Here is a 12,416-nt window from a genome sequence, read left to right on the forward strand (position 1 = left end):
AGGATGTTGTCCCAAATAATCTGCAAATATTAAAAAATATAATGAAGTCTGGGGCAGTGAAATTAGGCAGACACTGCAATTACAAAGTAATGAGATGGCCTGGGTCAAATACAAATTGCATAATATAAAATTGGTTAAATCACATTGACTTTTGAATGCAAAGTTTGGTATTCCATGGTGACCTAAAAATGTAATTCCACAACAAAGTCTATTTGATCCTAATGTGTTGGTTACTAGGCGCTCATGTAATAATCAGTCCGTGTTTTAAGAGATGTCGGCATCTGGACTCAGACCTCTCTGAATCCTATGATACACCGACCGGCACATTTACAAGGCAAATTCACTTTGTCGCTCTTGTAACCCATAAAGATCATAAACTGCACACATATCAGGATACGAGATATCTACTCTGCCCTGCTTTTATTTGCCCTCTTTCCATTCATTAATCTCTCTTCCTTCCAGGCATGGACTGCAGTTTCAGAGGGAAAGGTTTGCATGCATAAAAGTGAATAGAGATTTTCCACTTGTTTTTCCTTATTCCTGGTTTGACTTATCAACTGCTGCCAAAGGCTTATCACTTTTCCAGTTGTGGTGAATGTAACCAATCGGTGTGTCAGATTAAATCTAAGGCTCTAAATCGGGCATTGGCTGATAAAGGACTATTTTTAACCCTTATCTGACTTAATATCATACATCGTTATAGGCTGCTTTAATCAACCAAGTGTTCTGTTATATTATGTGATTTATTCTCAGGTATGTTGGTGTGTCACAGATACTATCAAATGTTATTCTTTTCTTTGTTTTCATCCAGTCATGTCTTTCAATTTATGCATACATGTCTTTTTTTCTTTTTGTAGATTCTTGTGTTTTTGTAGGTCCATGTTTCATATCAGATATCATCATTGGTGAATATTTATTGAAGTGTGTTTTGTGAATGGTATTTTATAAATTAAATCAAAGCAGACAGGGCCTATCATAGTTCACTGGCACCATCTAGCTGCCAATTTCCTTAAAGACACATGCAGTGTTTCAATCTTTAACTTTTTTAGCAGTCAATGCTTAAGAATTGAAACTTTGTCTTTTATAACGGACCACACCTCAGCTATATATCATTATGTTATGATGTCAGCCATGTTCTGCCACGTGACGTTTCAAGAATACCAGGAAGAGAGAATAAATGATTGACACGTGTCACAGGCTGAGCTGTGACTTAACACACTTCAGTAAAAAAAACAATACAAATGCTTGAATACACAATTGAAGAAATAATAATTAACGTGACAGCAAATCTGAGTACCAAACTATATTTATTGTATACAGTAGTAAAAGACCACAAATAATGTACAAATCGGTAGAGAAGCAAATAACATGACAAGACGCAGACCCCGTTCTTCATACATAACAAGGCTTAGCTCATGCCAAGCTTAAAAAAATCTTAGTCCAGCTAACTCAGTTCTTCAATTGCAAGGGGAAGGCTGTCTTGATATCTGTGCTCTTTTTTGGTGAGAAAAAAAAAGCTAAAACCAGGATGAATACTTGTGATGTGGTTGTGCAGAGGCTTGTTGTTAATCACTGTGGGAAGGATGAAAGTTGGGAAGTCCTTAGTGAATATTTGAATGGGTGGCATACAGTGAAGCTTTTCAAACAGTGATGTTTTATATTAATTAAAAACATTTAATGTTTGGCATTTAGTTTTTATTTATATAGAATGCATACAAAAATACAGCTGAAACTTGATTTGGACTACAATTTATTTACTAAAAAAAAAGGACAGCTCCTTTCTAATGTGGCTGAGCAAAACTACATCTACGGGTATGGAAACATATCTCAAATGGGAGACTTAAACATATGAAATAAAAAAAAAGAAAACAGTGTTGCTCGAATGTAAATAACAATTCAGTGTCAAATTGTATGAGTAACTGACTCAAACACTGAGTTACAATCAATGAGTACGTGAAAGATGTAGTCTTATCTGAAAATAAATTAAATTTGGAAAAGGTGAAAATGGTTCATCATGTTCCAACTCTGAACAGAAAATGATCGTGTGAAAAAAACTTGATTCAAAAAACACTTTTTCCTGACTGAACTGAGAAATCCAAGCTCATGTCAGGGCATCAACAATCACATCTCAGGTAACTGTATGAAGAACGGGGCCGTGTGGGTACATCTCCCAAACTCCATTGGTTGCCCTCCCAATTTGCAACAAACTGAATGCATCCTTCTATGGACTGTAAAATATGGGAGACACTCATTACCACTTAAGATATCCTTACTGTTTGTCGATCTTCAGTCAGGCTTTTGAACATATTACCTCAAACTTTTATAAAGAAAAAGGAAAAAGCTTGATTGTTGACAAAGCAGCGAAAAGTGTTTTCAAAATGAGTTGGCAGAAACTGACTTTTTTTGGATATCCCCTCTCAAAATGGGAGCTGACTTTCTTCAAAACACATTTAGAATTGTTTGTCTCATGAGTCTACATTTACAAAGACAATGCAGGGAGCTGACTCAATAACAGCACTGAGTAACAACCTTTCAGTTATTACAACAAAAAATGTAAAACAAACAAGCAGAGCAAGTGTAAGAATACCATTAGGGACTGGCCATGATCAGCTTAATCAGAAAAAAGGGTAAGAAAACAAGTTATGTATTCCACATTAAGAGACCATCCTGCTAAAGATAGACAACAACCAATTCAAGCAAAGGATAAATAACATTTACTCCATCCCTTTAACAGGCATGTTCTGGATGAGTGAATAAAAGTCTGAATCACAGATACCCAGAGAGAAGATTTCTCAATTAGTTGACGTCAAAGAGGAAGCAAATGAAAAACAAACTCCCTTAAAGTGTGGCGGTTTAGACCAGGGGTGTCCAAACTATGGTCCGAGGGCCAAATGCGGCCCGTGGTCCATTCTGAATCGGCCCTCAGCAGATTCTTAAAGTATAATGACATATGGCCCACATTTGAAACTTGTGTTTGTCTTATAATGTACTTTTTAAATGTATATGTAAACAGATATTACACAGTAGTAATCATGTGTTAGTAAGCCCAATGTCAAATCAATTCAGTCAATTAAAGTTGAAAACCTTTTCTAACAAACCCAAGTTGATGAGAGAAAGTCCAATAACTTATTTCCATAACAAGCTTGAAATATACCCTTTATATTTCCCCTTATTATAATTCATCTGAGGCTCCTGTTTTAAGGAATGAGCTTATCAAATAAATGAAACCCTACGGAGAGCTGTGATGTGGGCTGTAAAGCATATTCAAGTATCAAGAATAGATTACCTACATGATTGATTTTGATAGCTTAACTAGTGAGGGGCCCAGAACGTCTAGGTTTTTTTGTATGTGGCCCTCGGTGAAAGAAATTTGGACAGCCCTGGTTTAGACCTTGCAATTTGCTTCTACAGTGATCCAAGTACATCAAATATAAAACAGAAGTTCAGTCTTTGGAGTATTGATCCAAGCCCCACAACTTAATCTAACATCCACTCTGAGACTCCTGAACAGGAAAATCAACAAGCCCCCTGCATGTTAATTATCTTAAAAGACGATTAAAAAACAAACAAACATTGCAGAACTCTTAAGCAAAAGCAACTAAAATGCAGAGAATCAAAATTCCTTTCTTGACAGAAGAGCAGGAGTCACCGTTCAGACAAAAAATAACTTGAAAGCGAAGTGAAATGGAAGGTGGGTGTGTTTAGTTCAGATGATGCTTCCACTTCAAAACATTCAATGCTTACTGACTGTGACCCTGGACAAAAACCTGCAGAACCTTGCATTCGACCCCGATGGATGAAAAAACTGTGACAATATACCAGATACTAAGATTTCACTGGAGAGTGAATGAGAAGCACTGACTAACCAGGAACACATGTGACGCGCTGTTGGTCCAATCGCAGCCTGCGGTGTTGGAAGGAAAGTTGTCCTGATTGGGCAGCAGAGAGACTGTTGACACGCACAAAAGTTCAGTCCTGGCTGTGACAGTACATAAAAGCTGAGGGGCCCCCTCCCCTCACAAACCTGACGAAGAACCATGACAGACATCTCAACTGAAGAAATAATAATAAAGATAATAATAATAATAATAATAATAATAATAATAATAACAGGCTGAGAAGAGCGATGGGAAGGGGAGGGACAGTGAAGTTGGCTGAGGGTGTGGTCTGAGGGTGGCCGTAAATGAGGTGGGGAGAGCTTAGCAGTGTCCACCTGTCTGCTGCTGGAAAACATCTATGGTGTCTTCGTCTTCCATCTCCAGCTTAGAGAGGTAGAGGAAATGAGATTCCAGTCAGTGGATATAACAATGACTATACAGGTATAATGATGCAGATTTGTAAATATAACATTTTATCAGACTTTTCAGAGACACTAAATAAACATTGCTTCAAAAGTGACAGGCTTTTGTGTTGCATAATATATTACCTGTGCAGGTGTATCCGTCTCATTGATAGGCTGGCCATCAAACCTGAACCTGATCTGCCTTATTGCGAGACCCTGCAGAAGTGAGAACAGACATGAGGGTGATTTTACACATAAAAATGATTTTTAGTGCAAGAAAAGCAGCATGAAGTCTGTAAATAATGGCAAGACTGCCTGAGGTGTTGCAGGAAATCCAAAATAATCGGTAATAGGAGAAAATTAGAAGCAGTAGTTTGGTGTCTCAGCTTACCTGTCGGTCGCAGTATGCCTTCATCAGTTTGCTGAGCGGTGTGTGTCTTTTGATTTTGAACTGGACCACCGACCCATCTTGCCCTGCAACCTTAAGGTTGATGTGATCGTTCTCAGTCTTTACTCCCTCCTGCAGTAACAAAAGTGTTAAACATGGGGTAAACATGCAGGTTACAAGTTAAAAAGTCACCACATTCATTACACTAAGGGATCTTATCCTAAAGTCACTGCATGGTTCACTACAGAAGAGCACTATAACAGATGCATGACAGACAAGTTACCAGACTGCCAGCTAACATTACATATAGCATTAAACTTTAAAATACATTTCCCTTAGTGCAAACCCGATTTGGAATACAACATTTCGTGGATATTTCAACAAACAAACTGATGTGAAGCAGAATAAAACATTACGTTTGCTTCAGTCACAGATGCTAACGTTATCATGATTAGCTTCGGGCTAAGTATTTGGCACGCCAGCCGCTTTAAGACCGATACAATGTTTAGCTGCCGGCTAACGCTAGCGGGTTTGTTTGGTTGCACAGATGCAAAACAAGCACGGACACATTAAAAGCAACCACAGTAGCACAGATACAATATATTGTATTTGTGTGATCCATCTCCATTTGCACTCTTTCGTCGCTGCTGCCGTTGCGGCATTTTCGGCGTTGCGGACATAACGTGGTCCTGTTTCGACAAAGAAAAAAATCCGCAAATGGCAATCATGGTGTAATTGGCATTTCTGATCAAAATCTTCCGAGATTCCATTTAGCATGACAGAATATCTCCTATATCCACCTACAGAGTTATGTGTAACCGCATGTAGATATGGATGTGACTGGCACTCATTCATTTGCGAAACAAACACTGCGCCGATTCAGAGAAACGTGCAAACCAGGCCATTTTATATTGCACATCTGAGAAATGGCTTGGCAGGAGATCTACTGAGCCATTGCTACACATATACAGCTCTGTAATTCCTTATATCTTACCTTTGGCTTTTCCTCTGACATCCTGGCTGTATCTTGTGTGCGGGGGTTCAAAAATAATCGGTTAATTGGGCTATATTTGTCTCTCTGCCTCCTTCTGTGTTCTCTTTTCCTCCGCTGACGGGTGCGCGCTTTGGACCGAAGTTATAATTAAACGATTGGATCCGAGGTGACCACGTGATTTGTAAACGCTTGGCACCGCGGACACGGGAGCGCGCAAATTACTCGAGCACGCGAGCTCAAGAGCCCATAAAGGGAATTCGCTTCAATTCATCTTGATACTCGTACAATTGTATGTTTTTATAGGATATTTATACATTCTTAAATAGTATGAAGGCTAAATAAAGTACTAAAGTAGGTTTTTTTTAATCAGATTTCAAGCACCATCTTAAACTATCAAAACTATTTTACATACAAACACAATATTCACTAATAAGCAAGTTTAACTTACATTTTTTTTTTTTTAACTTATGTTTTATTATATATTAAATATCTATAATAAATATATACATTAGGGCTGGACCAGAATAGCCAACTGTTTGATTATTTGTTGTAAAAATATGTATTGGATTTTCAACTTGAGTTTTGAATATATATATACTGTATATATATATTATTTGTAAAGCTCAGAATACCCACCATGCATTACATGTTTTGTTATTTCTAATTATGCGTTGATAAACAATAAAACAAACTCAGTTACTTTAGAATATGGATACACCACATTTTTCATAATGAAGGATCTGTATTTCAGGGCTGTACCATCCGTCTTAGCTGAGAACAGAGATGTTTGGCTTGGTCCTTCTCAATTTGTGTCATGGAGAAGTCTGACAGAGCACTTGAGTGAAGAACTGCATCAGAGAGGCTTTACAGTTTTAATAAAGGAACTTTCTCACTAACCTGAACCTGACTGACAAAATATAAGCCAAACGTTGTTGTTTAAATTCTAGCACACAGTCAAATTACAAAATAAAGTCCAGCGTCAATAAGGATAAGTCCCAAGTATTTTATTTGGCTTGTGTGTCTATACAGGATATACATTCAATTTAGAATTAGACAGACTTGTATCCATCTTCAGGAACTACACATTCTACTTAAGTTAGTCATTACTGGAAGCAAGGGTACAGTGAAAATATGGAGCAGTAACACAATAAAACATTGCCTCCTCCACATCTGAATAGAAATGAATCAATTTCAGATAAGAGCAATCAGTAATTGGACAGTACAAAAATATCATTTTCTAAGTTATTCTCAAAATCAGCAGCAACTCAGAGGGAAAAAAGAGATATATCTGAAAATGTGCAGATGCAGAGATATTGTTTGCAAGGAAACTGAATTCTCTCCATTCTGTACAATTAAACTAAGGACTTTACCTAATAAATAGTATAAGCAGACTGACGCTATCGGAGCCACCTATAATAGACTATTATAGTCTTGAAAAACACTGCTGCCACAGGCGTCTATTCTAGCTTTTGGTTTACAACCTCTTAGGTCATCACATTGAGCACAACAAACCTATTCATTGGCTGGAAGGAACAATACATGCTGCCTAAAAACAACTACTGTCACCTTTCTGAAATTTTCTTAGATATATTTCATTAATCCCCACATCTACAAAACATGTCTGCTCTGTAAGACGTCGAAGTTCAGAGGAAAACAAAAACAGTCGTGGGGTAAATCTCAGTTCACAGATCCTCATGCAAATTTGGAATATGGATTTGGCCCAGTTAGTCCTGGAGAAGAAAAAAAAATTGGTTAAAGTCATGCAATGATTTAATTTAAAAGAATACTAGGAGTCTTGGGGAAATATATGAACTTGTTTTCTTACTGAGAGTTAGAGGAAAGGACCGGCACCATTGTCATGTCTGTCATTAAATGAAGCTAGCATCTGCAGCTAGTTAGCCTAGCTTAGCACAAAGAGTTTAAACAGTGTGTATCATCTATGGCTATGTCTGAAGGTAATCTCCCTACCAGTGGGTCTGATCAATGTCGTGTCATATATTGCAATTGTTGAAATTTTAAAACCAGTGTAAAAGTAACACATTCAAGGGACACAGGAAAACATATGGATGATGTTAGGATTAAACAGATGTGTGAGCTCACCATATTTCTTCCTAATATCGTTATGTCTCTCGTTCATTTCTGCTCTCCTGTAAGAACAAAACATTCTCTTATGAACAACACGATGACTAATAATACTTTTAAAACTCTCAAACACTCCCACAAGTCATGTGGCTATAAACCAGTTTGGGTTGTTAAAAGTTTGACTTATGCTTTTGTAGTTTGATATGACGGGAACTGATATGGATCATGTCCAACAATGCAGCAGTTGCCACTAGTGCGTCAGATGGCTGTGGATACTGAACCAGCGCCTTTGGTCAACATTCCTCTATATGAATACAACTAATGTGTTTGTGCATTTGTACTGTAAAGGCAAACATCAAATAAAATCACTGCTGAATTTGCTTAACTTTACCACTGACCCTCACTGATGGCCAATTTCAGTAGGATGCAGCCTGACAGTAGGACCGATTTGATTCATTAGTAACTGTGTGAATTGCAAATTCAACTCCACCTTTCACAACTAAGTTTACTTGTTGATATGGACTTTGTAACTTGAAACATTGTTTCCCCCAAGGGCAAATGTCAGTTTAACAGAACCTTATTTCTTACCTTTCTTCCTGCTTTGTTGTCGTCTTGTTGGCCTGTCTCTGCATCTTGGCTTCTGCCCTACTGGATCTAACACACAAGTTAGGTTAAGGTTAGATCCTGGAAAAGTGAGTGTTTCGAGGGCAGACGCCTTAAGGTATGACAACACCAAAGCGGACGAAAATGTGGCCAAATCTTATCATCAAACTGAAATATTCCTAAATACACAAGGATCTTATTCACATCAGATTATCACCTTGTAATGAATTAAGTTCCAGGCACAGATTTATATTAAGAAGTTACCTAACATAAAGGGAATTAAGGTTATTACTTGAGCTTTAAACACCAAGAAATGTACTGTAGTCCATTTTCACTTTTTTCAAATGTGTGATTTCATCATTTAGATAAAAATACAGGGTTTTTTTTATGTGTTATTGTTTGTAAAATGCAAGTATGTATATTCTTTTTATACTAATGTCTCATAAAATAAAAAAAAAAGACAGATACAGTAGTCACTCCATGGGCAACTATACAAAACAAATAATGTCTGAGCTTTTTCGTTTTCGTACAGTTCAATAAGTCCCTGTAAAAACGGTTGCATATTTTCTTTATCATCATTATCAGTCATACAGCGATAAGATCTCTATATAGTAGCTCACTCGCTGCACACTTACCCAAAGTTCTCACACTTGCAGCAGCAGAACAGGCAAATCATGAAGGCAATGATGAGAATTGCACCAAACACTGACAAGGTGATTATCAACGTCTGGAAGTTCACTACAGACCAAAACAGAGAAACACAATGACAAAGTTATGCAGGAATCCACAAACCCAGATCTACCTTCAAGGTAGAAAGAGAAAACATGTTCTACCTGTTATCAAGTACTACTTTTCCTGACACAGTATTTCTTATCATTCTAACATTAGTATGTACATTGCAAAGTGACTTTTTTGACCGCAGCCACTTGTAATGCTGCTTGGTTTTTGTGTTATTTTTAGACCGAGACATAAAGGGCAGTTCAGCGCAAGTCCCAGTTTTTGCATTTACAGAACTTAATAGGGAAAGTGTTCAGCGAAATATATGTCAAAAGCGTAAGTTTTCCTTGTGAGAATGTTTAATTATCTGTGGTAAAGCTATTTGTAAGCCGCATTTTGCTGTAGTCTGCCCTTCAAAAATAACTTTCAGACTTAATTTATCATTCTAATTAGTTTAATTGAAAGCAATCCAGTCGGGGGATATTGACCATATGAGACAACATAAATGTGTCTATGGTTAGAAGAGTTTTAGACACCGTGGGATCTATTCCCTTAAATGTCATTGACTATACCCGACAATTGGGACATTGCAGATATGAAAATTATATTTGATTCCATCTGAGGAGCTGTGACGGACCCTTTTCTCCACTTTCTGGTGTTACATAGACCACACTGAGTCGATTCATTTACAATGAAAAAGGCAGTCCTTCATCAGAGGAATGTAGCTGGGTCACCTGTGACATTCGTTTGAGTTGCACTAAATGGAAAAATACAAATGATGTACCAGTTCCACTTCTTTGCAAAGTAATTGACAAAAATGCTCTAAATGAACAATGAAGAAGGATTAGTTATACACTCATTAAAGGGTTGAGGTGTGATTCAATATTATTTAATTTAATGGAATTCAGGTTTTTCTTTCCTTAAGTTTTAGGAGAGGTCTTCAAAAGTTGAGCATCCTGTTCCCAACACAAGCTTCTGTTAACCTTTAAAGGATGTACATCTGGGTATATTTAAATAGAAGTGTGATTTTATGTAAGGTTGAATTGTATGTGTTTGTGTTTCTTACTCCAGCAGAGCCCCCAGCGTGCTTCACTCAGAGGACAGAGTGCATGAGGAGGAAGGATGGTCTTCACTGGATACGTTATACACAACTTGGTTGTGATACACCACAGACACTGTAAAAATACCCAAACACATATTATTTGAATTTGATCAGATCTGGCATATGTAGGACACACTGGCAAACAAAAAGTTGAAAATGGAGGAGGACCGTGAGGGTGGAGGACAGATCAGTTACTCCTCAAACCTGTCTAACTGGTATGAAGGTGGAGGAGGTGCCAATGTGTTTAGTTCCTCCACCTGCAGCAGGACACTTCTTTTCCAGCCACCCACCCACAGACTAACAACAATGGAAATTGACCCAGCAAAAACAAAAGAACTGACCGACACATTTTTCAGACATTCGTCGCAGCTTGTCCCATTCTTCGACTCACACGCTGTGGGAGAAAAGAGTCAGTTTAGTTAAAATACACAAATTAATCAACAGAGGGTACATAAAGGAGTCAGTCAGCATTACATTTATTAAAGGTGATAAGATGTTTCCTCATAAGAGAAAGTACTCTGATATTAGCTTGAAACACTGTGAGAGGTAGATGACGCATTTGCTCTCTGTGGTTTTTGTAACTACTGCTAATCCTCATGGGACATTTTCCATAGAGACACAGCACAATAAACACACAGGCTGCAGACTAGTCATGTTATTATCATCAGACTGCACATGACAACAGCTCGGTTTGTCTAAGTGAAGCCATTTTTCCCTAAAATTAAGGCGTAAACAAACCAAGTCTCCTTGTTATGTGGTTGGTTCATTTGAGCCTAATCCTTCTGGTTTCTCTACTCTGAATACAAATAAAAAACACCCTGATGGGGTGGCTGAAAGCGGCTCATTGTTCCTGTTAAGAGGTTTCAACAATACACAAAGAAATGAAACTAACAGAGGGACACTGATATCCATGTAGTCCCTGTTTATCGTTGTTATATGTGTAGATTCATATGCTGGAACTCAGCCTTTGTTTATCTTTTTGGTAAATTAATATATGAGGAATCTGAGACCAGAACACTTGAGTGAAGAACAGGACCAACACAGTTCACATAAAGGGCTTTTGGTTGTTTTATGTCCTGTCCTGTTCTGTTCTGTTCTATTATTCAAGAGGAAATGTACAACACAAGAGCGCTAAAAACAAAAACAATAAGAGAAAACATTGGAATTTAGGGTCAAAGCAGCGTCTTAATAAATCGGGGGTTTATTTGTATCATTTACTTAGACCTAGGACCTCATAAATCACAACGAAGCATCTAAAATCGATTAGAAGAAATGGAGTGGTGTGTCTGAAGCAGCCATTAATTCCTCAATGGTTCACTGATTCCCACCCCTACCTTTGCCAGGTGCGGAAGACTGCGCAACAACTGTTGCCAAACCGAAGAGAAGCAGCAAAGCAGCGAGACAAATCCGTGAATCCATCACCGCAACTCTCAGGATATTCCAGAAGATTTGTAAATCCTTTGACCGTAAAAACAGGAAATGTGTGTCGCTTGGAAGCTGAAACTCGAGAGGTGAACTTGCGGAGAAGGAATTGATCGCTGAATCCTGACGCACGCTCGTTACGCAGAAACTTTGTGGGGGATGGCGTGTGTGCGTCTGCGTGCTTTTACCTTAAGTTTTGCATTCAAAATATCAGCTAGGTTGAGTACAGAATTGTTACCAACAAAACTCAAAACTAAAGTTTAAAAAAAGTTTGCAGAGAAGTGGCTTTATTCATTTATGTTTTCTTAGGCATATAATTGCCATTAGCTTTTCCCATTGTTTTCACTTCCTAAGCAGCATTTCACTATCAGTTTATATTCAGATATTGGGTGCCAGGGTTCACAAGATACAGGCTTTGGGCGTTTGGGGAATTTTTGGTCAAAATTAATTCATTTTAAACATTCTTCCATCACTTGAGGTTTTCTAAAATATTAGCTATATAAATCTGAGAAGTTTAGAGGGCACATTGCTCATTTATGGACCTGCCAACTAAGAGACATGAGCCTCAATCAGAAACTGTGTTTTATTGTTGAGAAAACAAGATGCTGTGTGTTTTATAAAACTCATGTTCATTTTGGCTATTAATGGAGAAATTTAAAAAACGCCTGAAAGAAAGCAGATGATATTTCCTGAACTCTCCGACTATTCCTTAAAACTAATAACATTGTTATATTTGCTGTTAACTAAAAATAGAGGTACAATGTTAAGTATAATGTTGCCCTTAAGTTTTGTGGCTACACTACTTATTTAAATGTCCTTACATTCT

At 37.7% G+C, this 12,416-nt stretch overlaps 2 protein-coding genes across 2 annotated transcripts; both read right to left on the reverse strand.

Moving 5' to 3' along the window:
- Positions 1–1,288: 1,288 nt before the first annotated feature.
- Positions 1,289–5,824, reverse strand: sumo3a (small ubiquitin like modifier 3a). Its single transcript, XM_063908839.1, has 4 exons — positions 5,665–5,824; positions 4,674–4,802; positions 4,427–4,498; positions 1,289–4,262 (listed from the first exon to the last, which is right to left on the reverse strand). The coding sequence occupies exons 1-4, from the start codon at positions 5,683–5,685 to the stop codon at positions 4,200–4,202; spliced, it is 285 nt and encodes a 94-aa protein (XP_063764909.1). The 5' UTR covers positions 5,686–5,824; the 3' UTR covers positions 1,289–4,199.
- Positions 5,825–6,653: 829 nt separating this feature from the next.
- pttg1ipa (PTTG1 interacting protein a) lies at positions 6,654–11,732 on the reverse strand. The gene is made up of 7 exons (XM_063909475.1): positions 11,503–11,732; positions 10,510–10,562; positions 10,133–10,241; positions 8,985–9,087; positions 8,335–8,400; positions 7,765–7,811; positions 6,654–7,394 (listed from the first exon to the last, which is right to left on the reverse strand). The coding sequence occupies exons 1-7, from the start codon at positions 11,585–11,587 to the stop codon at positions 7,357–7,359; spliced, it is 501 nt and encodes a 166-aa protein (XP_063765545.1). The 5' UTR covers positions 11,588–11,732; the 3' UTR covers positions 6,654–7,356.
- Between the last annotated feature and the right edge of the window lie 684 nt (positions 11,733–12,416).

Source organism: Eleginops maclovinus, chromosome 19 (genome assembly GCF_036324505.1).
Source record: "Eleginops maclovinus isolate JMC-PN-2008 ecotype Puerto Natales chromosome 19, JC_Emac_rtc_rv5, whole genome shotgun sequence".
Lineage (NCBI taxonomy): Eukaryota > Metazoa > Chordata > Actinopteri > Perciformes > Eleginopidae > Eleginops > Eleginops maclovinus.

Excerpts from the sequence above, each read along its gene's own strand:
- pttg1ipa (XM_063909475.1), bottom strand. The coding sequence starts at position 11,587 with ATGGATTCACGGATTTGTCTCGCTGCTTTGCTGCTTCTCTTCGGTTTG. Across the intron at positions 10,563-11,502 it reads GTCTTCCGCACCTGGCAAAG|CGTGTGAGTCGAAGAATGGG; the intron begins GTAGGGGTGGGA and ends TTTCTCCCACAG. Across the intron at positions 9,088-10,132 it reads ACGCTGGGGGCTCTGCTGGA|TGAACTTCCAGACGTTGATA; the intron begins GTAAGAAACACA and ends TTTGGTCTGTAG.
- sumo3a (XM_063908839.1), bottom strand. The coding sequence starts at position 5,685 with ATGTCAGAGGAAAAGCCAAAG. Across the intron at positions 4,499-4,673 it reads AGGCATACTGCGACCGACAG|GGTCTCGCAATAAGGCAGAT; the intron begins GTAAGCTGAGAC and ends TCACTTCTGCAG. Across the intron at positions 4,263-4,426 it reads AGACGGATACACCTGCACAG|CTGGAGATGGAAGACGAAGA; the intron begins GTAATATATTAT and ends TACCTCTCTAAG.